The 27,756-nt window shown below is 50.4% G+C and overlaps 1 protein-coding gene and 1 long non-coding RNA gene across 2 annotated transcripts; one reads left to right on the top strand and one right to left on the bottom strand.

Annotated features, from left to right (window-relative positions):
• Positions 1-286: 286 nt before the first annotated feature.
• On the bottom strand, positions 287-25,512 carry BTBD2 (BTB domain containing 2). The gene is made up of 9 exons (XM_012571257.5): positions 24,737-25,512; positions 18,011-18,130; positions 14,507-14,663; positions 11,032-11,137; positions 10,034-10,231; positions 6,350-6,542; positions 4,744-4,831; positions 3,699-3,845; positions 287-2,912 (listed from the first exon to the last, which is right to left on the bottom strand). Exons 1-9 carry the CDS (start codon positions 25,495-25,497, stop codon positions 2,751-2,753), a joined length of 1,932 nt encoding a protein of 643 aa, XP_012426711.5. The 5' UTR covers positions 25,498-25,512; the 3' UTR covers positions 287-2,750.
• On the top strand, positions 25,173-27,660 carry LOC115490864 (uncharacterized). Its single transcript, XR_012052192.1, has 2 exons — positions 25,173-25,282; positions 26,569-27,660. It is a non-coding gene; the product is annotated as an uncharacterized lncRNA (long non-coding RNA).
• The last annotated feature ends 96 nt before the right edge of the window (positions 27,661-27,756 follow it).

Raw genomic sequence — 27,756 nt, 5'->3', positions numbered from 1 at the left:
CAGCTTTTTCGTGCATTTAATTGTCAAAAATCTCCAATTCAAGTAATTCAGTCATAAAATGACCAGAGTGTGCCCACCCTGTGCCATCCTGCTGCCCTCCTACCACCACCTCATACCTTGAGGGTCTGGACTCCCCAGTGGTGATTGCCAGGCTTGAGGATTCCCGAGATCTGGCTCATCCCACACTCCATGGATGGGATGCTGAGGACTCCACACCTTCACCTGGGGAGATGGGCCAGGAGTCAGGATTTCCCCTCCACCATTCCAGTGGCCATTACAAAGAAACTTTGTAAAGACAACCTCAATGTCTTTATTGTTTTCCTATTTACAAATCACAAAGCTGGCCAAAAAGCAGAGTGTGAACACGGGACGAGAGCATCGGATACATTCATCAAATAGCACAGGAGTCGGGCCAGGCCCGCTCTGCTCGGAAGGTGACGTGGTACAACAGAATGGCTCATACTTCTGGGAACAGGCATGTCCAACAAGGAATTACATTCATCTATCTACAAAAGCCAGAATTGCATCAAACTGCAGAAAAGCCAAAGAACAGAAGTTGCTCGGGTGTAGTTCAGAGTTTGACTCCTCTCCCTCTGTGACAGGACAGACCTGCCCCTCGCAGGGAGGGCAGGAGGGTGGGATTTGGGAGGAGAATTTGCGTAACAAAATAATAAAGAGAACAGAACTTCCAGGGAACAGCCAGCGGGAGGCTCCCCCTGCAGCTGGGCAGGGCCCCAGCCCTGCTCTTCTCAGAGCCAAGTGCACAGCTCTGCCTCTCTCAAATTCCAATTATTTCCACCTGTAGTGGACGCCCCGAGGTGCAGAACCCAGATCAGAACCCCTGGGGAGGCTGCCAGCAGTGACATTCCCACCACCTTTAGGAGGGGGTGGTGACAGGAGCAGGCACAGTCACGGACAGCCTGAGGGACACAGAGCTGAGCTGTGAGTCCATCTCACAACGTTTGCATTTGCATTGCACAGAGTCGGGTTCAGTCATCAGGTCACGGAGCCAGGGTTGGGATTTTTTTCTATTTTTTTAGTACTGGCCATATTAGAACCATCCCACCTGGATGCAGGCTGACAATACACAGCTCACACCATCTCCCTGGAGCACGGAACACACTCTGGGCATCTCCAACTGGGGAGGAGATGCAGGGCGCTCCCAGGCTGCTGCTGCATGGCTGAGGAGGAGACTCCAGCCAGCACAGCCCCAGGATCCCAGCTGGGGCAGTGGGAGGAGGAGGAGGAGAAGCTCCAGCCAAGGACAGCCAGGTTTCAACTTCTAGCAGTGAAATCCAGTGGCAGCAGCTGCCCAGAGAGTGGCAATGGCTCCGTGGCTGGAGCAGGAGGTCAGAGAAGGGGCCCTGAGGCAGCACCACCCCAGCCAGCCCCACACAGACTCTGGTGGCTCCAGTCTTTCTGCCAGGCTGAGCTTAATTCCAGCTTCCTCTGCAGAAGAGGGGAGGAAGAGTCTCGTGGTCTTCACTCATGGGCAGTGAGGGTGGGGCTGGGCAGGCAGCTCAGGAGCAGCCACAGGATAAAGCAGCTGGCCCTGAACAAGGGGTATCTTCAGGGTCACCGAGCTCCACAGCTCGACAGGTGATGTTTGTGATCTCCCTCCTGTGCCTGCAGTGTGCAAACACACACCAGCATGCAGAATTTTCCACGTTTTCCTGAACCATTTGGTAAATTCTTGTCCATCTGCTGCATTACAGGTAACAGGCAGGTGCACATCCAGCCTCTCTTCCTGCTTCCATCAGGGCAGCAGGGCTGAGGCAGCAATGCCTCAGGAACAGAGGGAAACACACGGAAACGTGCATGGAAACTGCAGGAATGCCCTGGAACAGGTAAGGCAGGTGCCCTTCTGCTTCATCTGACAAACCCTGGCACCCTGCAAAGGATAACGAGCAGTAACAACAGAGCTGGGGCTGCTCAGGGGTGAGCTGAGCATCACCAGCACTTGGGACGTGCCGGGGTGTGGAAGCAGCACCACGGGGACTCAGAGTGCAGCAGGACTTGTGCTGCCCCTGACCACTCTGCAGGGAGGTCACCTCGCTGCCACCAACTGCCCGAGGTGAAGATTGTCACAGATTGGGTGAGAAGAGCAGGAAAATGCCTCGGTCCCTCCAGAGGACCTCAGCTTTGAGGTCTCTGAGCCTGTGTAGTGCTGGAACAGCAAAGCCTCAGGGAAAAGGCCACTTTCCATGACTTTTGAAGGTGGCTCTGTGTGCTGAGGCTGCTGGGAGGGAGGGAAGGTGCTGGACACGGGCTGGCCAAACCCTGCAGTCTGGCCTGGACTGCTGAGCTGGAGCAGAACAGAGGCCACCCAGCCCTGACTGAGTCTGTCTGTAGGACCATCTCCTCATGGCAAGTGAAACCACAACCAGAGCCACTCGTTACCTTGTTTCTGACCGGTGGAAAAGCATCTACATTCATTACAGTCCAAAAAAACGCACGTTGTTAGATAGGGTTAATCAGGAGGTGAAAAACAACAAGCCACAGACAACCTACAAATGGTACTGGGACACCAGCTGGGCTGCACTGGCACACCAGCTGGCCTGCACTGGCACACCAGCTGGCCTGGCACCTGAGAGCAGCAGCAGCACTAGCACAAGGCAGAACATGAGCTTTGAAATGATTTCTGTGACCTTTGGCTAGTGTGGCTCCAATTGGTGTGGTCAAACTCAGCCAGAGATTTAGTTTGGGAGGCGACGGGGAAGAGTCGAGTCCAGGGCGGGCTGGCAGTGGCACTATGTGTAGAAGATGATCTCTGGGATTTGTCCATCCTCCACGGAGGTGCCGTTGTTGTTCCCAGCCGCGTAACAGAACGTAAAGCAGGTTTTGGCTCCCGTTGTTGGTGATTCATGGATCACTTTGCGCAGTCCTTTGGTTCCATAGTGGGAATCTGGACCCTGCAGGGGTCACGGAAGACAAGAACAGGTCAGGACCCTGCTGCTGCCCAGGCTCTCTGGTGGGTTTGGAGCTGTGGGGATGTCAGTTCAGGTATTCCGAGCTCAATCCCATCTCTAGCAGAACTTAACACTAATTTAACCAGGTCTCAACAGCTAAATATGAACTTTTTGAGGAGGCCGCTGCAGCAGTCTCTGGATTACACACCTGCAGGACTCACAGTTCAGCTGTACACATAAAAAAACTCACCCCATTGTTACAGTGAGCTCATGGGCATTCTGTTTCCCCTTCCCTGGGACCCTGTGACTCTGATCAGATAACCCCTGGATCCTCCTTTCTGCCCCAATGGGGTTGGCAGAGAGCCAGGAAAGCCCACCCTGTCCAAAACCTATATAGACCCCTGAGACTTCCTGTTCTTTCTCTTTTTTGCCCCACTCTCCACATGGACATCACAGAATAAAGAGAGCTGTGCCAGCACTATCCTGGGGTGAGAGCCTCTTTTGAATACCTCTACCCCTCTCCTGAGATTCCTCCCCTCACAGCCCCTTATCTCTGATCTAGTCGGATTATTTGGGGGCTGCGTGGAGGGGGGGAACTACACCCCATCCCCTCCCCAGTGAAACACAGCTCAGTGCTGTGAGACAAGTCAAAAACCAGCTCTGAATGCTGGGGGTGAACGAGCTCATGGCACACAGAGACCTTGGAGATTGCACCAGTGGCCTCGAAGGACACAGAGCGAGGCCCAGGTGCCCTCAGCTGCCTGCAGCTCACCCCACCCCGGGTGGTACCTTTAGAGTAGCACAGGCTGTGTAGTTGACGTTGGGTAAAATCTCAACAGGCTCCTTGAACATGACCCGGAAGGTGTTGGACGATCCGTCGCAGCTGAAGCCGGTGTCATTCTGCCCCAGGACCGTGTTGCTGTCTGTGTGGATGATCTGCAACACAGATCACCCATGAAAGGGTCAGCTTTTCATCTGGACACTGCCAGCCCTGTGCCCACATGAGTGTCCCTGAGCTAGCCTGAGCCACAGGCACTCCCATTACTCCTGTCACCCATCAATGCTGTGACTACAGAACCACAGAATCCCACATTTGAGTTGGGATGGACTTAAGGATCATCCATCTCCAACCCCCCTGCCACCCACTATCCTGGTTGCTTCAAGCCACATCCTGGACTTGAACTTTCAGCTGCTCTGGGCCCCTCTGAGCTCACCACAGAGCTGTGGGCTCAGGTCTCAGACAGCCCAGAACGCCCCTCCTCACCCCCAGGCTGGCAGAGCACTGCAAGCCCACCCTGTGCTTAGACCCTTCTCCCCCAAGAGCTCAGGGCAGCAGGATGAGCCCTGACAATCAAGAAGAAATGCTGACAGCCTGTGCTCAGCACACTGCCCTGTGTGCTGGAGTGACTCTCCTGGGGACAGTCCTTCTCCAGTGACCCACACTGGGGTGGCACACGGGCACCTAGAGCAGGCACACAGCATCCATGGGATCCACCTGGTCTTTGGACAAGATCATGATGGACCTGAGGCAACTGAGCCTCTCCCAGCCAGCTCAGGGTGGGAAATCATGCACAGCTGCTTCCCAAACTGCCTCCCAACTGCCCCAAAGCTGGGAGCAGACCTGGGGAGATGCTGCAGTGACGTGTGCAACAAAATCAAGAGCAATAATCCTTCTGATCCCCAGTGTCCCATCTGGCCCTTGCTATATGTGCCAGCCCCCCTGCCCAGGGACACACACAGTCCTTCTGAACCTCAGGTTTTGTTACAGATTCACTAAAACGTGTTTGTCAGCCCCTAAAACAGCCAGGATTTTTAAAGTAGCAGAGAGAATTACCTGTATGTTCACTTGGTAATCTGTTGGCCCGTGTATGGATCCGTATAATCCAAACCCAACCACAAATATCCTTTTGTTTACTGAGAACCTGCAGGAACAGAGCAGGAAAGTCAGTCCAAACCTGACACTCCTGTATTGCTCCAGTACAAAGCTGATACACAAATATCTCCACTTGTGCTGATTTTACATCTCTGATTTAACACAGACTTAAGTGCAGCCCTTACTAAGAGGTGAAACCCTGCACAGAAACCATCAGCTGCACACCCACACCTCTGACAGGTCCAGTGGGCTTGTGTGAAACACAAAGCTGCACAATCCCATCCCCAAATTTCAGGGTCCTGGCTCAGGAAGTGTTTCCAAGTTGTGGCAAAACATCAGCACCCCCAAATGCCCACCAGGCCCAGGCAGGGCAGCCTGGGAGTGTGGAACAGTGCCCACGTCACAGTGTTCTGCCCACAAACACCACTGGGTACTTCACTGCTGAGCCCTGGGCAATTGTTCGTGTGCTGCTGGGTATTTGCTGCATTCCAAATTTACCAAGAGCAGACATAAGGATTATTCTGTCACTCCTGAGTGCAGGAATTCCTGCTGCCAAGGAAGAAGGGGAAGGGTATTTACCCCATTACAGCTCCACCTTCTCAGGTAGTAGAAGCTTCAGTGTCTGCCAAGCTGCCAACAGCATTTCTTTATCCATCCACCAGCTCTTTTAGTCCTGTAGTGTTTCCAGAACAAATACCTGGGGCAGGCTGGAAGCCTCAACTCTGCAGCCAGCATGGAATATTCAGGGTTGGAACCGACCCTGATGCTGCAGAGGCTGAACCTCAAGTCAAACCCAAACTCCAGAAGGTCTGTGAGCATTAGGGGTGGGAGCAGGGAGTGTTTGCAGCTGGCAGCAGTTCCCACTGCCAGGGGTGAATGGACCAGAGGATCTCACCAACAGCTCCAGTGCAACAGAACCATCTTAACACTTGTGAAGAGCTTCATTGCTGTGAGTCCCCTTCCACCCAAGATAAACACAAAGCAGGAAAGAACCCCAAGACTTCCTGATTTTCCCATTTTCTGCCTTGGGAACACAAACCTTGCAAAGCACCATTTTCCAGCCACACCTGCCAGTCTCTGTCACTGTAACTGGGCTCTGCTGGTTGGCCACAAGCTCAGGTCTGAACTGGGTGTCAGCAGAACTTTACCCCAATCCCTCTCTCCAACAGGAGAGGTTAAGGGGCTTCAACAAGCCACACTGACGCCTGGAGCAGGGAACCAACCTGATGGAGCACTGGTTACCTGTCCCCCACAAAGCATGGCAGGGGAACAACTGGTGACAACTCATTTATGTGCCCCTGAGCTGCAGGAAGCCTTTGGGGGGTTATTTCCCTCCCTTTCCAGAGGCCGGTGCTGGGAGCTGCATTTCCTGGAAACCTTGGCCAACAGAGATGCAAAGTGGCAGCAACATGCAGGTCAGTGCATCAGGGGATGCAAAACACCTTCCCTTTGGGGTCACACGGTGGGAAGTCGGGGTCTAGCACAGAACCTCGCGTGTTCAGAGCTAGAGCAGTGTGGGAGGCTCGGCAACACGAGTCCAGGGGTGGGAATGGGCGCGAGAGCTGACCTGATCCTGTCACTCGTCCCACTGTACCCCCAGCGGCTCTCCACCTGCTGGAAGCGGCTGATGCTGCACTCCTTGCCCCGCAGGCAGCACCGGGGCCGGTCGATGAACTCCACCCGCGGCTTCGGGTTCACCGTGAAGTGCAGGAACAGGCTCACCACCTCCCGGTCCGTCAGGATCCCCGACTGGGCAGGCCCTGCAGAGGGGAGGGAAGTGGCAGTGCCGTCAGCCTTAGGGAACCAGAGCAAGGAGGGACCCTCAGGGATCATCAAATCCAGCCCCTGTCCCTGCCCAGACCCCCCAACAGCCCCACCCTGAGCAGCCCTGAGAGCGCTGTCCAAACGCTCCTGCAGCTCTGGCAGCCTCGGGGCCGGGACCATTCCCTGGGGAGCCTGGGCAGTGCCAGCACCCTCGGGGGGAAGAACCTTTCCCTGAGCTCCATGCCAAGGCCTGGCACAGCTCCAGCCCTTGCTGGGCTCCAGGAGCTGTCCCAGAGCAGAGCTCAGCCCCTGCCCCTCTGCCTCCCCTCGGGAGGAGCTGCAGCCCCCGAGGAGCCTCCCCTCATCTCCTGTGCTCCAGCTGAACCAGCCAAGTGCCCTCAGCCGCTCCTCAGACCTTCCCCAGCTCCGTGTCCCTCCTTGGGACACTCTCCAACAGCTCTGGATCCTTCTGATCTTTTGGGCCCCAGAACTGCATAAGCAGAAGGAATCCCTCTGGGATTTTCATGGGGAAACAAGCCTGACTTGCCACTGGCACCAGGCTAAACCCCCATCACAGATGGGATCCCAGAGGTGCTGCACTTTATCCACAGGGCTGTCATGGGCTGCAGAGCCTTCATGGATCATGGAACTGTGATTTGCTGCCCAGCTCTGTGGAGCCCAAATGCACTGGGCTACAAAAAAATCCAAAAGCATGCAAGCTGATCCTTGCCCCACTCCTTCTGGAAATGGTAACATTGGTAAGAGACAGGGATTTTCATACATCCACACAGGTTGTTCAGACAATGGAAGACCATGAGGAGGAGGGAGAAGGACTGTCACACAGTTACCATCAACTCAAAAAGTTGAAGAGTATTTTTACTCAAGACAAATGTGGTTCAGCTCATTCCTTCAGACATTTAATGCACATCTTGCATTTTAATACCTTTATTGTAGAACCTTGGGGAAAATGCTAATGATTTTAGCAAGAGCTGGAGCACGTTCTCATCTCTTCTCCAGTAACAAGACATTTTTTCCAGAGTGATCACAGAATCACAGACTGGTTTGAGTTGAAAGAGACCTTAAAGCTCATCCAGTGCCAGCCCTGCCATGGCAGGGACACCTCCCACTGTCCCAGGCTGCTCCAAGCCCTGTCCAGCCTGGCCTTGGGCACTGCCAGGGATCCAGGGGCAGCCACAGCTGCTCTGGGCAGCCAACTCAGTGATGCTGAACTCTGTCTTTGCAAACTACTTGAAATACTTTCAAAAGTGAAATTGCATAAAATTAGTCTGTTAGCCTAACACTCAAAAGCTTCTCTACAGCTGTTTGCACAAGCTTTGAACAGAAAGACCACTGAGTACTGGGGAAACAACAGCAATTAAATGCTTTTTAATGTGGGGAGGAAATGCCCAGCTACTTGTAGGTCCAAAACTACTTATAGCTGGTTAGATTCAGCATGATATTACCCAGACATAACCTGGTCCAATGATGCAGATGGGAGAGACTCAAGAATTCAAGGAAGTCGACTCCTCAAAGGTAAATGAGCATTGGATACTTTGTTCAGCAAAAAATCAGCCTCCTTGATGTGTCTGAACTTATCCTGTGTTGTTGCAACTCAATTCTGCAATGTTTCAAATTACCTGCTCTAAGGGGAGGGAGGGACACATTTGCCAGTTAAAACATCTTCATGCAAAACCCCTCATTTGATACCAGATTATACAATAAACTGGTGAAACCACTGCTGTAAAATTCCCTCTTTTCTTGGCTTTTGGGAGAGAGGGGTGTGGAGGGGAAAGGCTTCACTCCTCTGTCTCTGCTGTGATCACCACAGAAATCAGAGTCACTCAGAAAAAGGACAAAGCTGAAGGAATTCCAAGTTAATTCCTTGTTTAAGGAACAGCTGATCATTGCAGTCCCCCAGGTTTGGGACTTTTGTTCATCTTTTAGGTTAGAGTGGATGGAGAAAACCTAAGAAAACTGGATAATTTCTCTTACAGCACAAAGGTCCAAGTAGGACAGGCAGTTTGTGACAAACATGGGGAGGGGCACTGGCACTCCCAGCTCAAAAGCCTTCAACCCAAACATGCAAAATGAACACTTTCCTTCCAGTGAGAGAATGACACAAGGTCGTAAGGAAGGATTGAAAGACATGGGATCTGCAGAAAGATGCAAAGATCTCTGCTTCACTGAGCAAGCTCCCTCTGAAGAAATCCACATTCCCTAAGGCCACATCACAGCTGTGACAGGTCAAGCAGAGAATGGGGACTAAATCTGAGGCACAGATTTTTCTCCTTACTAACAGCCCTCCTCACGTGGGAACAGGGACATGCAGGACTGACCAGCTGATGCCAGTGCTGCCCTGAGCAGTGACCTCCAAAGGAAGGGGTCAGTGCCCCTGTTTGCTCCTGTGTACACAGCACTGCAGCCTGAAACAAGTTACAGTCTGGAAAATGGCTCCACTGTGTCTTTTTAGCATGAAAACTATTAAAGCCAATTGCCAGCTTCCAATCCCTGGGGAATCCCCAGACTATGAAGTGAAAGACAACAAGCAATGAAAAGAAAACAAGGCAATCTATAGACCAAGCTGTGAAATGAGTTAGACATCTCTGTGGATCAAGATCTTAAAGTAAACTTGAAAAATACTTTGAGACACAGACTAAACAACACCAAGCCTGCAGCTCAAAGAACATTTTCAAAGTTTTTCAGATATGGGGCTCTGCTCTGAACAGCACTGGCAAGACAGGGTCAACACCACCACAGGCAGAGGATGGGGAGAAACATCCCCATTTCCCTTTGGGAACAGGCTATAATCAACACCAATTATTTGCACTCCATTGGCTTTGTGTAGTTTAAACAGTCGGGATGGCTGGGAAGGGGAGCAGGTGAACCCCAGTTTGGATCTTTCCTCTCAGTTGAATGGGACAGTAACTATCCTACCATGCTGTGAGAGCAAGCACAGCTGTGATCCCCCTGCTCTTCCCAGGGGAGCACCACAGGCTTTAAAATGAGTGAATGGGCATGGATGAAAATGGCATTCAGACAATAGATTTTGTAATCATAGAATCACAGAAGAGTGTTGGAAGGGACTTTAAAGCTCATCCAGTGCCACCCCTTGCCATAAGAAGGGACACCTTCCACTGTCTAAGAGCACTCCAAGCCCTGTCCAGCCTGGCCTTGGACACTTCCATGGATGGGGCAGCCACAGCTGCTCTGGACAATCTGTGCCAGGGCCTCACACCCTTATAGTACAGAATTTCCTTCTAATATCCAGTCTAACTCTGGAGTGCTGTCACTCCAGGCCCTCATGAAATGTCCCCTTTCCAGCCTTTTAGGGGGAGAATGAGGGAAAACGGAGAGGAATGTGGGGAGAATCTCATATTTAAATCACTACAGGATACACAGAGAAAATCTTTTTTTTTGTGTGACTTGACTCTGTGCAGCTGAGGGAAAGCAAAGACCAGGATTGCCAGAAACACCTTTGTTGAGTTACCTGCTGCAAACTCCTCAATAGTCATCAGTGGGAAGCGGATAAGGGAGAGAGCTTTGCCCAGAACCTTCCGCTTGTTCTCTGGAATCACCTGGAGCTGCTGCCGCTGACACTCGGCCTCCGACCAGCGCACCACGGCATTGAACAGGCGAACCTCCCGGATCCCCAGGGTGTCCCTCTCCAGCACTGCCACCAGGGTGTCTGCAGGGCAGGACAACAGGCACAGCTTCAGCCTCTGAACCCCAAATCAGCCCCTGTCACCTCGCCAGGAGTACCCCACGCACAGCCAAGGTAAAAGGGGAAGCGGCTGAACCAACAGCATCTCCCAAAAGTGCTGCCTGCAGCCTCTGAGGAAGATTTATCTGCATATTCCATCAGCAAGGAACTCACTGAAGCAGCAAACAGAGCCCATTTAATTGGCATGTTAATGCAAGTGCAGGAGGATGAATTGCAACTTGCTTGACGTCAAATTTGGATGAAACAAGCAGCATGAAAGCCAGAAGGTGACCTGTGCCTTACCTCCACAGCCTATCTCATTAGAAGAAGGTCAAAGCCTGAATTTTAATATTCATTAACTGTGCCCAGCAAGTTTGGAAACAGCAGACAGTAATTAAAGTTGCCAGTCCTTGCTTCCAAAAACACAACACCTTTTTAACTCCAAAACCTGACAAAGACTTGGGGAAGAAAGCCAACTCTACAAAAAAAGGCAAGTTTACACCCACCCAAAACCTGCCAACATCAACACAGGAAGCAGGCTTTGTGTCATGCCCAGAAAACTCAAGTTGCACCAAAGTAAGCAGATTCCAGGGTATTTCTGCAGGCCAGGCAGCAAACTCTTTGGCAAATTCCCTGTCTCCAGCCACTTTGTGCCAGAGACTATTCAACTGATTGCTCCAGAACAGCCAAGCAACAAGTGCCAAGCATTATTAACCTGTAACAACTCTGGAGACAAGCTGGTTATGAAAGCAGGGAGAGAGAGGGAGGGGTGGAAAAGAGCTTACCCAGGTCAATGTCTGTAAACCCCTCTGCATTGAGGGCATCTGAGGTGTTCTTGTCTATGTTCTCCAGGCACAGGCTGGCCAGCTGGGGCTCATCAAACAGCCGGGCCTAGGCAGGAAAAAGCATCATTAACAGAAAGGGTATTTTGAAGTTTACACTAAGAACCCCCCTTCCCCTCCCACAGCCCATCTTCATTAGCAATACCATGCCTGACTGCACCAGGAATCCACTGGGCCTTTCACAAGCAGTTAAGCATGACAAGGCAAACACTAGAAAATTCTGTGTTTGGCAGCAGCCCTGGTTCAGCTGTGCATGTCTTCAGGCACGTCTTTGTTTTAACACAGCCTGGGTGCAGGCACCAATCCTGCTTTCCAGCACCACACTGACCCTGTCAGCTGAGCACGGGCAATTTTTACATCATTTTTCTATTTACAAGAAAGCTTTGCCCAGTGACTCCAGGCCTGCTTGCTCTAGGAATAATGCAGAGGCAGCTTATTCTGTAAGAACAGCCACACTGATCTTGTGCATTAGCAAGAAAAAGCTGTAGCAGCAGTGCCTGTGTGTCCTGGAGAGCCCTACAGGCTACACAGCCTGCTTAGTGCATTTCCATGTTTTGCACAGAAACAGCTACTCTAATCCAGTTACCTTAAAGAATTTGTCCCAAAATAGGTTACTATTCCAAGCAAAGCCTTACACAGCCTGAAGAGCTGCTCAGAATTTCTCATCCCAACTTAAGTTTTGTAACAATTTTGCTGCCACTTCAGATCACCCTGGACTGCCACAGTTAGCAGCCCTGTGCCCAGCATAAGCAGAAATGGGTGGAACACACAAAAAACCACTAAATGACCTCTTACTTCAGTGCTTTGGTTTTGCTGTTTAGGAAGGAACTGCCTTGACATCACACCTAACAAGAATACACCAGACTAGAACTCCCTGCCACAGGTAAGGTTTAAAACTCATGTTTTGGGCTGGGAATTCCATCACTCAGGAGGTGCCTTCCAGCATCTTCTGCTTCACCCCTGCTTGTGGCACGCAGAGCTCAGCAAGGCTAATCTTTGTGCTGAGACCTCAAGTGCAGGAAGCTGAAACAACAATTTCTCAGGGCCCAGGGAAACTTCAGCAGTTGTCACCTGCTCCAGGGGCTGGAGGGCTGCCAGTGCCTTTACACTCTTGGCATCAAGAGCTGTGACTAACTCAGACTTTACTACTGTAGTGGCTCTTTGGACACGTGAGGACTTCGGTTACGCTCGCAGAGCAGCTCCAGGCAAGCTTTATTTCCTTGCTGATCAAAGTGACACTTAGATGCATGTCTGGCAGGAAAGAGGATCACGGCTCACTACCAGGCACAATCAATTTGGAAAGCTGTTTGCCTCTGATATTTCTGCCACTGATCAGCAGTTGCTTGAGACAAGACAATGACACAGCTGCTGGACCAGCAGATTGGGCAGACACACACTAAAGGAGGTTTGGGGCTCTACCTGGGATCTCAGGTTCCTGATCTTAAGACTATTGGGCAATGTCTTGTACAAGATATATCTCAGGTCTCTTTACTGAAGAGGTTGATGGTTTGATGCAGTGAAAGCAGAAAACAGGTAGGTTTTCACACTGCAGGACCAGAAACAAGAGGGTTGTGAGAAGAGATACTTTCAGTGAGATGCAGCCAGCCATCATGATCAGGCACGTTTCTCAAGCAAGACCTGCCTCAAACATCTCAGACTTGATACAGAGAAATAGTCAATGTAAAACTAGATGAGAATCATCACTGATGATTGCAAAGAATGAACAAGCCACAAACAAAAGGCATCAATGTTGCGGTGTGTTTTGCTTTGAATCCATGTTTGCCCCCTGTTCTCCTCCCTAATCCCCTCCCTTTCCCAGTTGCCAATTTTCCAAAGCCCTTCCCTAACCTCCTCCCTCCCAAGTTGTCAATCCTCCCTATCCCTACCCCTTTCTCCAGAGAGTTCTGTGTCTGTCTTGTTGCCCTCATCACCCCATTTGTTACTGTGTATTATTCCCCTCCCCTGTTTTCCCTAATAGGCTCATATTTGCCCCACCTAATACTCCTCTCTTACCATATCCTCGTTGGGTCACTTTCCTACACCCCTTACTCCTGAGTTACTGTATAAAAACTTCTGTTCACCCCCGCCCAAGTCTTGTCGGAGCCCAGGAATAAATCCATCTGTGTGACATGGAACTACTTTGAGAACTGACCCAAATATTTAAACTAAAAAAAAAAAAATAATCACAGCCTAATCCTGAGCAAAGAGCTCAGCAATGAGTGCTTCAGGCCAGCACTGCTTCAATATCTGCACAACTGCTGGTGTAGCCACTTGCCAGCCACATGGTACCTACAGCCAGAACCTGAGAGACACCTGTACTCCTGAGGAGGGGAAAAGTCCAGCAGACAGGAATGCTGGGTGAGACAGGCAATCCCCCAGAGCCAGGCCACCTCAGTGTGCTGGTTCCCAACTCAGCGCAGCTGGGAAACTCCTCTGCAAGCTCTATTTAACATCAGGCATCACAGCAGCTTTCCTGAGCTGGCTGATCAGAAATAGCCCTCCAGAGCCACTCCAGTCTGCCCATTCCCTAAAGGATAGAAACTCACACTCAAAGCCTGTGTGTTTCTTATTCCTATAACACCCAGAACAGGGTGCTCCTGGCAGTGCCAGACTCCACCACACAGGTGACAGCACTGTGGATGTCACCAATATGGCACCAGCTGTCTGAGAGTGACAGGGACCAGAGAGAGAAGACAGGGCTGGGAAACAGGGATGAGTGATGCTCATTTAATCAACCTGGACACAAAGTCTGATCTTTTCCAAACTAAGCAGAAGTTGTAAACACTATCTCCTACTTTGCTGCTTCAAGAGTCAAGTGGAAGGTGAAGAAGCCCAACCCTCAGAGACTGGATCAGACCCAGGGCCAAGGAACAGCTGCTCTGACACTTTGTGTCTGTGAGCCTTCAGTGCAGGAGGTGGAGCTGGAACAGGCTGAGGAAGAGACCACCTTGCTCCTCTCCTAGGAAAATATACCAAAACACTCATGAAAAGGTTTACTTTAATCCCCACTTGAGGAAATGTATTGCACAAAAGTCTTTCAAGGAATGGCTGAGCAGCTAGACACAGCACTGAGAGAAAGCTCAGCATTACCAGTCCTGATTCTGTAACACATGGAAATCCTCTAATTCCACTTTTCTTCTTGGCAGATGAAATCTTTCCACCCTGTTAACTCCATCCCCAGCTCACACTCTGGAAGGAACCACCTGCCACAGTGAAACAGAAAGATCTGAAACAGCAGCAATGTTTGCAGTATACTGTTCTTTGTAAGAGCCTGCTCAGCAATGCTGGACTCCTGTGAGGAAGAATTCAAAACAACCCACAACTGCTCCACTTTGGATGATCAATTCTGAAACACCCAGAAAATTCCCATTTTCTGACTCTGCTGGACCTTGCTGAAGGCAGATGATCAGAAACTCACCTGAGTTAATAGCATGAATGCATTGTCTGCTCTGAGGTTTTTTTTAAGAAACTCCACACAATGAGCTTCAAGGGCTGGAACTGCATATTTCTTAGCTGTGTAAAGTGTTGTCATAACAGTCTCTGGTCCAATCTGAACTTCGTCTGAGTAAAGAAATCTGAAAACATGCAAACAAACATTGCTGTGGTGATTTAAGATAACAGGGTAAAACCACTTCAATTCATAGAAAACATGTTTGTGCCTCTGCCCGTCATCCTGGTCCATTTCCTCTACTGGAGAGATAGAAGGGTTTTCACATCCTTTCCACTGACTCTGGTTTAGCAAGATTTTTTTTTTTTAACAGACATTTTACAGTATAACAGCTGGGATTTCCACTGAAGCAACTCAAACTGGTGCATCCCACCACCAGTGAGCCCTTAGCCTACACTTATGCCAGGTTAAAACAGTCTCTGGCTAAGGGCACCCCTTAAAATTCATATTTTTGGCTGTTCAATTAGAATAACCAAGGATAAAGATTCAATTCTGCTTGCCTCCCTCAGCAGAGAAACTCTATTTTATGCTACTAATTCAGAAGTGCTGGGAAGCACTCAGACATACCCATCCACTGCACATGAGATGCTTTACCCACACTCCCACTTCTCGTCTCTTCACTTTATAGATTGAACTGTTTCATTTCATGACACAGATCTTTAAGTACAGCTCACAATGTAACTTCAGCATAAAGCAAGAGTTAACTGCAGTGAAAAATAAGGACTGCCATTCTGCAGCAAAGCACCAGCCTTCACTGTTAGGCCAAAACAAGGAAGCACTTTAATGATCTGAAAAAACAAAGGAAACCTGACTGAACCCCCTAATACCTGAACTCACTGACCAGAGACAGCAGGAACTGAGAGGCTGAGCTCAGTAAAACTAGTGATGCACTGATGTTAGTCCTTCTCACAGGATCCCAGAATGGTTTGGATTGGAAGAGACCTTAATGACTGTCTGGTTCCAGGGACACCTTCCACCTTCCACACACTCCAAGCCCTGCCCAGCCTGGCCTTGGGCACTGCCAGGGATCCAGGGTGGGCACCCTGTGCCAGGGCCTGCCCACCCTGCCAGGGAACAATTCCTGCCCAATCCATCCCTGCCCTCTGGCAGTGGAAGCAATTCCCTGTGTCCCCAGTCCCCCTCCAGCTCTCCTGGAGCCCCTCTAGGCCCTGGAAGGGGCTCTAGGCTCTTCCCAGAGCCTTTTCTTCTCCAGCTGAACAGCTCATGCAGTGTTTTTTTACTGTGTCTCCTTTAACCAGTGCAGCATTTCCCAGTCAGGATCTCAAAGACACAAAGCACAGAGATGTAGTGTTGTGTTAACTGTGCTTGGCATTCCTATTCCTGGGATATTTTGGAAGCTCCAGCAATTTTTTGCTCTGCATTTCTCTGAAGGGGACACAGCAGCAGGTTGTGTGGCTGCTATTCCTGGAAGCTTCATGCAGCAGCAGGGCTCTTCCAGGGGAATGCCAGGCAGCATTCCCATCTGCAGCAGAGGAGCTCCTGCTCCTCCAGCTAGAGAAGACCAGGATGCCATTCAGGGAAGCATCAACAGTGTGATCCACAGGCAGGGAAGCGCTCTCACTGCTGAAACCAGGCTTCTGTGCTGCTCCAGGGCATTTGTCAATAGCAGCATCATGCCACAGGTTAATCAATGTATTTTGCACACATCCCTTCCCAGCCCCATTTGCACTCAGAAATCCTTTCTATTCCAAGATGAAAAGAACATAGTGGCTCTAAAACAAATTATTTGTTTACTTCAGTGACTGTGCCAGTACTTCTGTTTACCACAGTCCAGTGTTTGCTAAGAGAGACAACAAGAGAAGTTCAAACTGTGAAAAAACCCAGTACCAATTTAAAAGAACGTTTAGACTGTAAACCCAGACAATCAGACATGTTCTCATCTTTGTGTTAACATAATAATAATGATAATAATGAAAAAGAATCTCTTACACAATTTACTAGCCCAAACTCCATCACAATCCAGCATCCAGACTGGACCTTCTGCAGAACATTCAGGATGTTTGTCCCTGGATAAACTCCTGATCCTATAGCATTAGATCATGGCTTGGACCAATTCCAGAGACATATGTAAGGATCAGCTGCCATTCTAGAGCAGTGTTTGTAGGGACTGGTTTTACTCTAGGAACTCATAGCACATACTTGGTCAGCTTTCTCCTGGAAAGCAGCACCCAAACTTCCTCTGGCACATTTAAGCTCTGAGCATTTTAAAAATTCATTTCTAGATTTAAGCAGCCAAGACGTCACTGGACCATGGGCATAGCTCAGAAGCACTGAGGTAATCCACCAACGACTTCTTCCATAAAAAAAATGTAAATATTTCTGTTGAAATCCACCTAAAATCACCACTTTATCTTTTGAGATGATGGGTTCTCTTCTGAAATCACTCTGTTTAATCAAGTGCTGAAATCTCAGCACTGGCAGGGAAACATCAGGATTTTTGCCTCTATTTCCCTGGATATTTGGGCCTCACAAAGATTTAAAGATAGTTACAAGCTCTGCACTCCATAGAGATCCACATGGCTGATAGGCACACACCAATTAGAGGGATTCCCCACGTGCTGGTGTCTGCTTTAAAGCCAGCCAAAGGGGAAGGGGCTTGGGGCTCCCAATTATTTCTGGCCTTTCATTCTAGCCCAGATCAATTTAAAAATATTCCAAGACAGCACAGGCACGACCAAAGCACTTTCTGAAGGTAAATCAAAAAGTGTGCCAGAGCTATATATAGTGACTGCTCCCAGTAGGAAACGAGTGAGGAAGATGTCAAGAGCACAGGACTGGAAACCCCTGGAAGTAGGTTACAGAAATCCTATAGGAACAGGACAATGACTTTCCAGCATCCATTCAGGACTGCTGCTGGATGTTGTACAGCACCAGCCGAGCTTAAAGGAATTGGTGAATAGGATGTTACAGCCCCTTCCTCCTCCTCCTCCTCCAGCACACAGATTTGCAACACACACTGGAAATGTAAATTCAAACCCAGCTCTCCAAAAGAGGAATAAAAACCACACAAAGGCTGATACCACACGGAATGGCTGAGATTTATTACACACCCCTGCTTACCTGTTACAACTTGCTCATGACCTAAACAAGCTACAAGTATTTGTAACTTACAGAGCTTTCAAAAGATCACTTTTCCCCTCTTCTCTCAAACAGCATTTGGCTGAAACCAAACCAATTAGTGAATAAGAAGCTATAACACAATGGCCAATATTTATATATATATATATAGACATATATATAATTTTTAAATGCAGTAGCTACAGTAGACTTTTACCCAAGAAAACAGGAATTGAACACCAGCATTTAAATACTGTTGAACAGCTCAAAGAGGCATTTCATTTTGGAAGTTAACAACCTCTGCTCTACAAATACTTCTCTGCTTTCATTAAAAACATCTTTTTGCTACATTAAATCTGTGCATCCCAGTTATCCTGTGCTTTAGAAGCAACTTACTTGAGCAGAGCTAGGAAGGCAGCAGGCTCCACGTCAGGCAGCTCAATCTCTGTGGAGGTTGTGGCCATCCCACCATTAAACATTGCATCGAAGACAGCACTGCCCACGGCCAGCACGAACCTAACGTGGAAGAAAACAAACATGCAAATAAAACCTTATGTTAAATCATATTTATATTCCAAAAAAATCCCAGGCTGGTTGCTAATCCCCAAAGCCACCCTCAGGGAAAGCAAATAGTTTGTGGAGTTAAAGCAAAAGTGTTTTGCAAGAGCAGGGAGGGTCAGGCTTGCTGCTCCGTAACTGCAAAGCACCAAAGCTGCAAGGAACTTCCTTCTGAGCCCTGTCCTGGCATACAGCACAGTAATGGTTCCCCAAAGGCCAGATTTTGGGAATTATGGAGTAGAATATATATGCTTTTTAAAGCCCCTGTAGGAGCCTATGTATCATCCTAATGCTGAGAAGCAAAGAAACAGCAAAGTTAAGGAATTCAGGTTCTTCCAGTAAACAGAGCCCAAGTCTTGCTGCAATTCCCCACAGTCACCTACTGGAAACACTTATGGAAAACCTGCCACTGCACACTACCCATCCTCTTCCACAGGTGCAGGTGATGGCAGAGCAAACTCCCAAAACACAAAACTGCACCTGCACCAGGAGCTGCAGACCTCCAAGCCCTGGCATGGGAGCTGTCCTCCCCATGTTGCTGAGTGGATAACCTGCTCTGGGCTCAGCCCAGAGGGAAGAACAAACCTCCCTCACAGCAAACCAGCACAGCGAGGTGCACACAAGCCTCAGCACTGCTGGGAGCTTACATGGTTATACTGGCACAGAAAAGGACATTATCAGCTCTAAAGAGGCTGAAAGCAGGAACTTGCACAAAACAGGTTTGACACCAAAAATTATGTCCCAGCACACCCATTCAAACAAGATTATCCCCCCTGCAACAGATATCTCCTGTTTTAGGAGGAAGCCCAGGCCTGGGCTGCTAAGGGGCCTGTATATATTTAAGCTGCTGTACCTGCCTCAGGACTTAGAAAGCCATTTTGAAAACTTTCTTGTTCAAAAATGCAGAGGTGAGCTTTTGCCATGAAGGATTCCTGTGTCTGCCACCATGCAGCTCCCTGAAGTTAAACTGAAGGTCACAGCTCAGCAGCGTGGGGAAGCAGAGCAAACAGGCTGCAGGAGATGACCACAACCACTTCTCTACCAACTAGGAAAAGGAAAAAGCTGGAATATTCCAGGTTCTTGCTGCAGTGGTTTGATGCACACTTCCAGAGAAGCAGCAAGAACTGCAGGCAGAAATCCATACAAGACAGCAGGCATGGGGCAGAAACCTCCACCCCAAGGAAAGTCCAGCTCTAAGGGGGAATTTCAGTCACATTTAATAGGAAATGACCTTTTAAAAGTAGGAAATTTCCATTTAAATGATGTTTTAATTTTCTCATTTTCCCTCCCCTCCCATCCAGAGGAGGTTTCCCAGGGATACAATGGAGTGAAGCTCCATGGATGTGCCAGGCTCATTTGCTGTGACGGAGTTTGGATGACGAGCCGGCTCATTGTTCCTGATGGGCTCAGGGAGCTTGGGACAAACCACAGTGGTTACAAAAAAAGTACACACATGCATATTTCTGTCAAACCATTCTCAAGAAAAATGTCAAGAACAAATAAAAACCTTCCTCACAATACCAGAATTGCCAGATGAAACAAAAATCCTTGTTCCTCCAAAAGCAGCCATGGTGGCAAAACAATTGCTGGCTTTGTCTGATACTAAAAATTAACATATATTAATTGCACTCTCAAATTTTCATTCTCACAGCCAGCACAGTATAGGCCCTCAATGAGCAAGAGCTTTCAGAAGCTATTTGAAAAGGGCATTCATTTAAAAAAACTCTCAAATGTTTGCTTCCATTTCAGCTGGGGACAAATCAGTCAGATTTTGTAAACTGCTGAGCCCTAATAGGATCCCGGGAGGTGCCAGGGAAACACAGGGCTCCACATTTGCAGTTCTCTTAAAACACTAAGAGAACATAATTAACATAAGAAAATCCCCCTCTCTCTCCAGTGTTTTCTCACTCTTCCTAAAACAAATGCCTAAAGCAGCTCTAAAGACACTCCAGGAAAAGCAGGGATGTTTACCACTCCTCCTACACCATCCACCAGCTTCCCCCAGCCATGCAGGTCTGCAGGAGGAAGAGATGGGGTTTGTTTCAGATGGGAAAATCCAACAGAGGGTCATTTCAAAACACTTTTGTGACCAAAACAGAGTGGACTACTGAAAGGAGGCAGAGAAATAAGCAGAAACAGAACTAAAGAATTAAGAAAGCAACACCTGATTTCTCCTCATTCCCTTTGCACTAGGAAGAGCCAAAGTAAACTGACTGTCAGCAGTAAGAATCACAGGAACTTCCTTGAGGTTAATTTGTCTTCAAAAGGATCCAAAGCTGACTACAGGCTGTTGAAGGCCTGCAAGAAAATGTCTTTCCTGCTGCTATTTTGTTTCCTATGACAACTTTCACTGCTTCATGTTCACCTTGGCACCACCACTTGTCACCTGGTTTCATCTGCACACCCACCAGTGCTGCTCCCTTTCTAGGCACTACAGTAACACCAGTAACAACAAAAGAAACCACTCAAAGCCCACAACTACCCCACTGCTGCTGAACAGCTCCCTCCTCCATCTGCACCACTGCAGAGAAACCTTAAAATATCTATTCCAGAAGAGCTGGCACAGGAACACAGCAACACATGACATGCTGGAACTCGGTGACACCGTAGGTGATGAGAAGCTGCTGCTGGTGTGCTGGCTGCAGAGGATGCAGACCCTGGTGAAAGGAGCAGGAGGCAGGAGCAGCCCTGCATGGGAGCAGGAGCCATGGGACACCTCGGCACAGGAACTGTGAGTGAATATATGCCCGAGAAAAGACAGGATGGGCTCAGAAAACACTCCTGGAAACAACAGCCAAAATCTTATTCAGGCTGTCCCCAAGCTGTAAATCTCCCAGGCTGGAGCAGAGACAGGGTTGCATCCCCACATGCTTGCCCTGCTCACTCTCAGGCCCTGTTTTCTGGCCAATTAACAAGTTTAATTATGACACCCATGCAGCTCCTGGCTGATGAGGTTTAGACATTTCTAATCCCATTTATACTGTGCTCAATGAAGCAGATCTGGAAAATGACAACCCTTCCCTCTTACTGCTGGGTCTAATCAATGAGTTGACCTTGGCCATGCTGGTGCTGTGAAGCTTTGAGGCAGCTGCTCGGCCCAGCCTTGACATCGAAAAAAATTAAGGCCATCCCATCTTCTTCATGGCTGATTCAGCAGCAAGAGGGAATGAGCTGAAGGCTCAGAGACAGGGCTTAATTCAGGGTAGGCAAGGAGCTTCCACAGAGGTCTGGAGTTTCCTCCAGGTGAGAAACACCTGATCTTCTCAGGGCTGCAGATATTTGGACGGGTGACCCTTCAGTCAAACCTATTCACACTTTTTATCTACAAACTGGGCTCTCACACACAAAATTAATGTTTGCTCTTAGCTGCTCTGTGAGGTGTCTTTTCTCTGTTTCTGTGGCTTAATACAAACTACTGAGCCACAGAGTCCCAGATTGGTTTGGGTGGGAAGGGACCTTAAATTCCATCTCATTTCCCCCCTGCCATGGGCAGGGACACCCTCTACTATCCCAGGCTGCTCCAAGCCCCCTCCAACCTGACCTTGGACACTTCCAGGGATCCAGGAGCAGCCACAGCTGCTCTGGGCATTATGTGCCAGGGCCTTGCCACCCTCATAGGGAACAATTCCTTCATGATATCTAATATAAATCTCCCATCCTTTCAGATTAAGGCCTGGTGCATTCAGAAACACACCCAAACCTACAGCTCTGTCAGAAACCTCTTCTGGCACCAGCACCTGTGGACATCACCTGTGCTCACTGGGCACACACCACTTCATTACCTCAACCTAGAAACCCTCCCCATTCCCTTGGCTCCATCCAGGAGAAGACTGACCAGGAATCACCTGCAGCTCCCACAGGACTGTATCTCTTGGATTATTTGTGCTTCCCAGTCTGCTGCCAAAGCCATTCCCAGCACACCACAAAGTCACATTGAGGATGACAGGCAGGATGCTGCAGACCACTCCTCGAGGCACCACAAGGAGCTGTCCCTATTTAGGAGATGCTCCTCCTGCAGCCATGCTTGGTACCTGGCCTGGTCTAAAAATTCACACAATTTAACCAGACTGCAGAAATACTTACCTGGGATCTGTACACTATTGTGCCAGGGGTGGTTTAGATTGGATATTAGGGAAAATTTCTTTACGGAAAAAGTTGTAAAGCATTGGAATGGGCTGCCTAGAGTGGTGGTGGAGTTACCATCCCTGGAAGTGCCCAAAAAACCTGTGGATGTGGCACTTGGGGACATGGTCTGGTGGTGAATGTAGTGGTGCTGGACTGATTATTGGATTTGATGATCTTAAAGGTGTTTTCCAACCTTAATAAGTCTGTAAGTTTATGATTTCAGACATCTGACAAGCACCAACACCTGCCCTGGTTGCTGAAAAACAGCACCTCTTCAACTGAACCCATGGATGTTTTGCAACTAAATTCCAACACAAAGTATCTTCTGCTGTTGAGCTGCTGTGGGAGAACTGAGCCCAGAAGGGGTCTGGGTGGTTTTATTTTAGGCTGTCTTATTTCTTAAATAACCACAGTACTTCATTAATCACCAGGACATCCCAACTCTAACACCACACGGACAAGTTTTACTAAAATCTCTAGGATGCTTAGGTGGGATGTCACACCATGACACACTCCATTCTATCTTTACCACCCAGAGCCCCAGATGAATTTCACAGCAATTAAGAAGCAGCTCACTTCAGGGACAATTTTTTTTTTTTTTTTTCCCAAAGCTTCATTTATTTTCCATTTATTTCTGGGCTGAACATCACCCATCCCCACCCAGCAAGCCTAGTTCTCAGGATAGGACCAAGCTTACCCAAATACTAATTAAGCTTCAAATTATAAGAGAGCAAAGCTGACACCCTAAACACTCAAAACAGCCTAGAACAACTGTGGTTTGTTCTAAAAGTGAGAGAAAGGGGGAAAATCTGAAGGGGGGACTTGCAGTAATGTGAGAACTTAGGAGAAAAGCAATAGTTTAAAATTGTTTGGAGCGAGGCTGTCTTTGCCAAGCACCACTTCCAGGTACACCAAGGAACCTCCCCCACCCAATTAAAGTTGGTTCCATCTCTGAGCTCTTCCTTGGGAGGCCCTTCCCAGGGTAGGAGGAAGAGGGTGGCACACATGGATTCACTGGAGCTCCCCCAAGGAACCAGCTGAATGTCAATCAGCCACATCAGATCTGCATCATCCAGGTGGAGGCGATTCCCAGCTCCACGATTCTCAGTTTCTCTGAGCTGCAAATTCTTAAATGGCAGCTCAGCCTTATGCATTAACCTCTACGGGTTACCCAGGCCCAGTTGTCATTCTCAACACAGCTCTTCATGGTAGAGGATTAAGCCCTAAAACAGGGCATCAGAAAAGATTCAATAAAGGCCATTTTAAAATTAAAGTGTTCTACCTGAAATTTGGGGTCTCAAATCGTTGTTCCTTCATTTCCATCCCCAATGCTCTCACAGATTTTGGTGACCCTTGTCAGCAGGGATCAGGCAGTCTGGGAGACTACTCCTCCTCTGCTCTACTGCCTACCAAACCAAGGGTTATTTCCAAGCGAGACCCGGGGATGTGGGGTTTTCCATGCTGCGCCTGTCCCACTCACACCATCCCTCTGGGAAAAACACTCTGACCCAAACCCTGGACGCATCCCAAGCTGGTGACCATGAGGAGAGACATGACACTGATCCAAGGCTGGGAGAGATCTGGGGCAGCACTGACTGACCACAGTGGGGGTCCTGTGCTCAGGACGTGCCCCTGAGCAGGGGGTGAAATGTGGGGTGCAGTTATGTGACCCCCTTTTCTCTCTTCACAGGGGAGGCACAGCAGCCCAAACCCTGCACCCCACTTGATGGCACATCACCACCCGAGGCTGCAGGAGAGCCCACAGCACTTCCAGGGAAGCACTTCTGAGGGACACTTTGGGGATGACGGGAGATCATCCCTGAAGAGGATGAAGGGCCATCCCTGAGGAGCAGTTCTGAGAATAAGGAGACATTCCCTGAGGGGCAGTTTTGGGGGATAAGGGGACAGCTCCCTGAGGAGAAACACGAGGGAGCAAAGGGAACAATTACTGAGAAGCAGTTTTGGGGGATACGGGAGTGGTTCCCTGAGGAACAACACGGAGGGGTGAGGAGAGCAATCTGCGATGGGAAGTGAGGGGGATAAGGATGCAATTCCCGGAGGGGATATGTGAGCAAATCCCTCAGGGAATAACAGAGGGGGGGGGGGGGGGGGGGGAAAGACGAGGCATCCTCGAAGGGCAATTTGGGAGTTGAGGGGTGATCCCTGACAGGAGGAGGAGGAGAGATGCCTGAGGGACACTTTTGTCAAATAAACGGGCGATTCCCTTTATCGCTGTGGGGGCCATGAGGGGAAGCCATAAGGGGAAGCCATGAGGGGAAACCCCCAGGCCCATCGAGCCAACCGGGACGACCCTCCCGAGGCCCAGGACCCGCGGCCACCCCGCAGGGCCATGGGGATGATGCCCCCACACCCCTCATCCCTCATCCCTCCCGCATTCCCGGTTCCCCACGCGTGGGACCCCCGCGCCCCCCGCCCCACCTGTGCGCCGGGATGCGCTGGGAGCCGCGGCCCTTCCCCACCAGGAAGTGCACGTCGCTGAGCACCTCGTTGTTGAAGAGGAACGCGAACCGCTCCTGCACCGTCGGCTTCGTCGCCTGCCAGTTGTACACCGGCTCCCGCTGCAGCGCCCCGCCAGCACCGCCCGCCCCGCCGGCTGCCCCCGCCGCCCCCGCCGCCGCCGGGCCCCCCGCGCCGCCGCCGGCCGCCGGCGGGTTGGCGGCGCCGCTCTGGTTGTAGGTGAGGCCGGGCGGCGAGGCGGGCGCGCCGTTGGTGCAGGCGGCGGCCGCGGCCCCGTTGCCCGGCGGGGGCGGCGGCGGCTGCGGGCAGGAGGAGGAGAGGCCGCCGGGGCCGCCGCTCCCTCCGGCCGCCATCTTGTGCGGCGGGGCCGCGGGGGCGGGCGGCGCGGGGCGGCGCTGCAGCAGCACCAGCACCAGCAGCGGCGGGCGGGACACGGCGGCGGGCGGGACGGGGACGAGGGCCGCGGAGATGTCGGCGGTGGCGTCGATGGCGGTGGCGTCGATGGCGGTGCGGATGCAGAGCGCCGGGCAGCAGCGGCGCATGGGGCGGGCGCCGCCGCCGGCCGGGCACGGGGGGAGCGGCGGAGGAGGCGGCGGGGCGGGGAGAGGGCGTGAGGCGGCGGGCGGGGCCGCACGGAGGGGGAGGATGGAGGGCGAGTGAGGGGGTGATGCCGGAGGGGATGACTCCTGAGGGGGCGAGCCTTGAGGAGGATGAAGGTCCATCCCTGAGGAGCACTTTTGGAGATGAGGGGGCGATCCCTAAGGGGGCTGAGGGACGATCCCTGAAGGGCTCTTTTGAGAGTAAGGGGGCATTTCCCTGACGAGCAGCAGATGGGAGCAATCCCTGAAGGGCACTTTTGGGCCAAGAGGGGATGAGACCCTGGGGAACCAGTGTGAAGGAATGAGGGAGGCAATTTTGGTGGGCGATCCCTGGGGACAGTGTGAGGGATGAGGGGACGATCCCTTAGGGAGAGTAAGGGGATGATCCCTGAAGGGCTGAGCCACGAAAAGGATGGGAAACATCCCTGAGGGACAGTCTGGGGACAAAGGGGGCGACCCTTGAGGCACTGAGGGTCAGTCCCTGAGGGGCGGTTTTGGGAATGAGGACGTGATCCCTGACGGGGAGTAAAGGGATGATCCGTGAGGGAATAATCCCTGAAGATGATGAGGGGCCAAACCTGAGGGACAGTTTTGAGGATAAGGGACCATTTCCCTGAGGAGCAACGTGGAGGGGGCGGCAAGAGGAGCAATCCTTGAGGGGCAGTTTTGGGGATGAGGGAACGATCCCTGAGAAGGATGAGGGCACATCCCTGGGGTGAAAGGAAGAGAAACAAGGAAAAGGGGATGATTTCCTGAGGAGCAATGATCGAGGCAGGAGGTGAGGGAAGCAATCCCTGAGGGGCAGTTTTGAGGGATAAGCTTCCCTGAGGAGCAGTGTGGGGGAGGGACAGAAGCAATCCCTGAGAAACAGGTTAGAGATAATGGTGATTCCCCAAGGAGCAACGTGAGGGGGGTCAAAAGGGAGCAATCCCTGAGGGGCAATTTTGAGGGCTAAGGGGAGCATCCCTGTGAAAGGGGTTATTCTGAGGAGGATGAGGGATAAGGGAGCCCAGAGAGCAGTTTGTGAAGAGATGAGAAATGGGGGTGCAATTCACAGAGAAGAGGTTGAGAGTTAAGGGGCTGAAGGGGGTCAGTGCTGGGGGTGAGGAGCCAGGGAGGTTTGGGCTGTGTGGAGGTGAAGGTGAATTGGGGGTTTTCCCTTCATGACCTCACACATCAGCCATTCCTCTGCAGCAGACCCAGACCTCCAGCATCCCTAAGCCCCTGCTTCATGCCCAGCAATTCCTCACAATAATCAGAGTTATTGTCTGCTGCTGCTGACACAGGCCTGGACCACCACAAACCCAGAAGCCACAGCACTATGATCCTCACCTGGTCGTATCCTGTTGCTCCTGCTGGACCTGCTCAGCCAGAAACCACTGGCCAGTGTTGTCCCCACCGATGGCATCTCCTCGCCAGGCAGCGCGAGGTGGAGATGGCGCGGGGCAGGAGCCGGCTGCAAAGCAGAAGATTAATTAAGAGGCTGTGCCACTGCTTCGCTGTGATCTCAGTAACTGAACCGTTAAAGTGAGTTATTCTTCACAGGGTAATTACATTCCCCCTCTCTCTGTTATCCATCCCCTGATCTGTGCTGCACACACACCCAGTCAGGAGCAGGCCTGAGGTCCGTGAGTCCATGTGTCAGAGGGGAGATGGCCTGGCTGCCCCTTCTGCTTCCTGTGCCTCGGCATTACAGCTTCTGTAGCACACAGATACATGCTGTCTGTGTGGACTGTGTGCTGTTTGTGTGGATTCAACACTTCCAGACCCTCACACAGCTCTGATATCTCCCCATGAGCCACTTTGGCTGGACACAGCAGTGCTCTGCTACACCACTGATTTTGACTGAGAGTCCAACCTGGCTTTGTATCGTATTATCAATACCTGTTTATGGTGTGCTCTGTGCTGTCAGGTTTCTTGCTGCATTTTTAAAGCTGCATTTCACATGGACAAGTTTGGGAAACTCCTATGCAGAGCTCTTGTCCTAACAATCCCAGTGTAGGCAGGCATGACTAAGAGCCTTTAAAATCAGACAGCCACAGAACCATAGAATCATTAATATAAGAAAACATTTTTAAGATCAAGTCCAGCTGTTACCTCAGCATCACCACCATGTTCAGCACTAAACCATGTCACCACATGTGTTTTGAACACTTCCAGGGCTGGAAACACAGCATTTTAGAGTATCTATTTTGAGTATTAGAAATAGTATTTTTTTAGAGGAACAGTCATTTTTCCTGTGAAATCTTTCATTTATTAATAATAACCAAGCATTCAGTACAGCCATATTCTCTGTTAAAACGCTGCATCCTTTACTCTTTAACACCATTTCCTCAGCCCATCACTCCCCCCGTTTCTAGCCCAGCTGCTTCCACAGATTTC

This window comes from Taeniopygia guttata, chromosome 28, assembly GCF_048771995.1.
Source record: "Taeniopygia guttata chromosome 28, bTaeGut7.mat, whole genome shotgun sequence".
Classification (NCBI taxonomy): domain Eukaryota; kingdom Metazoa; phylum Chordata; class Aves; order Passeriformes; family Estrildidae; genus Taeniopygia; species Taeniopygia guttata.
This window is presented reverse-complemented; position numbering and strand designations above follow the sequence as displayed.

Coding starts and splice junctions, on each gene's coding strand:
- BTBD2 (XM_012571257.5), bottom strand. CDS start 25,497: ATGGACCTTCATCCTCCTCAAGGCTCGCCCCCTCAGGAGTCATCCCCT. Junction 11,138..14,506: donor CATTCATGCTATTAACTCAG/GTGAGTTTCTGA, acceptor TTTCCTGCCTAG/GCCCGGCTGTTTGATGAGCC. Junction 2,913..3,698: donor CAGCCTGTGCTACTCTAAAG/GTACCACCCGGG, acceptor TGACCCCTGCAG/GGTCCAGATTCCCACTATGG.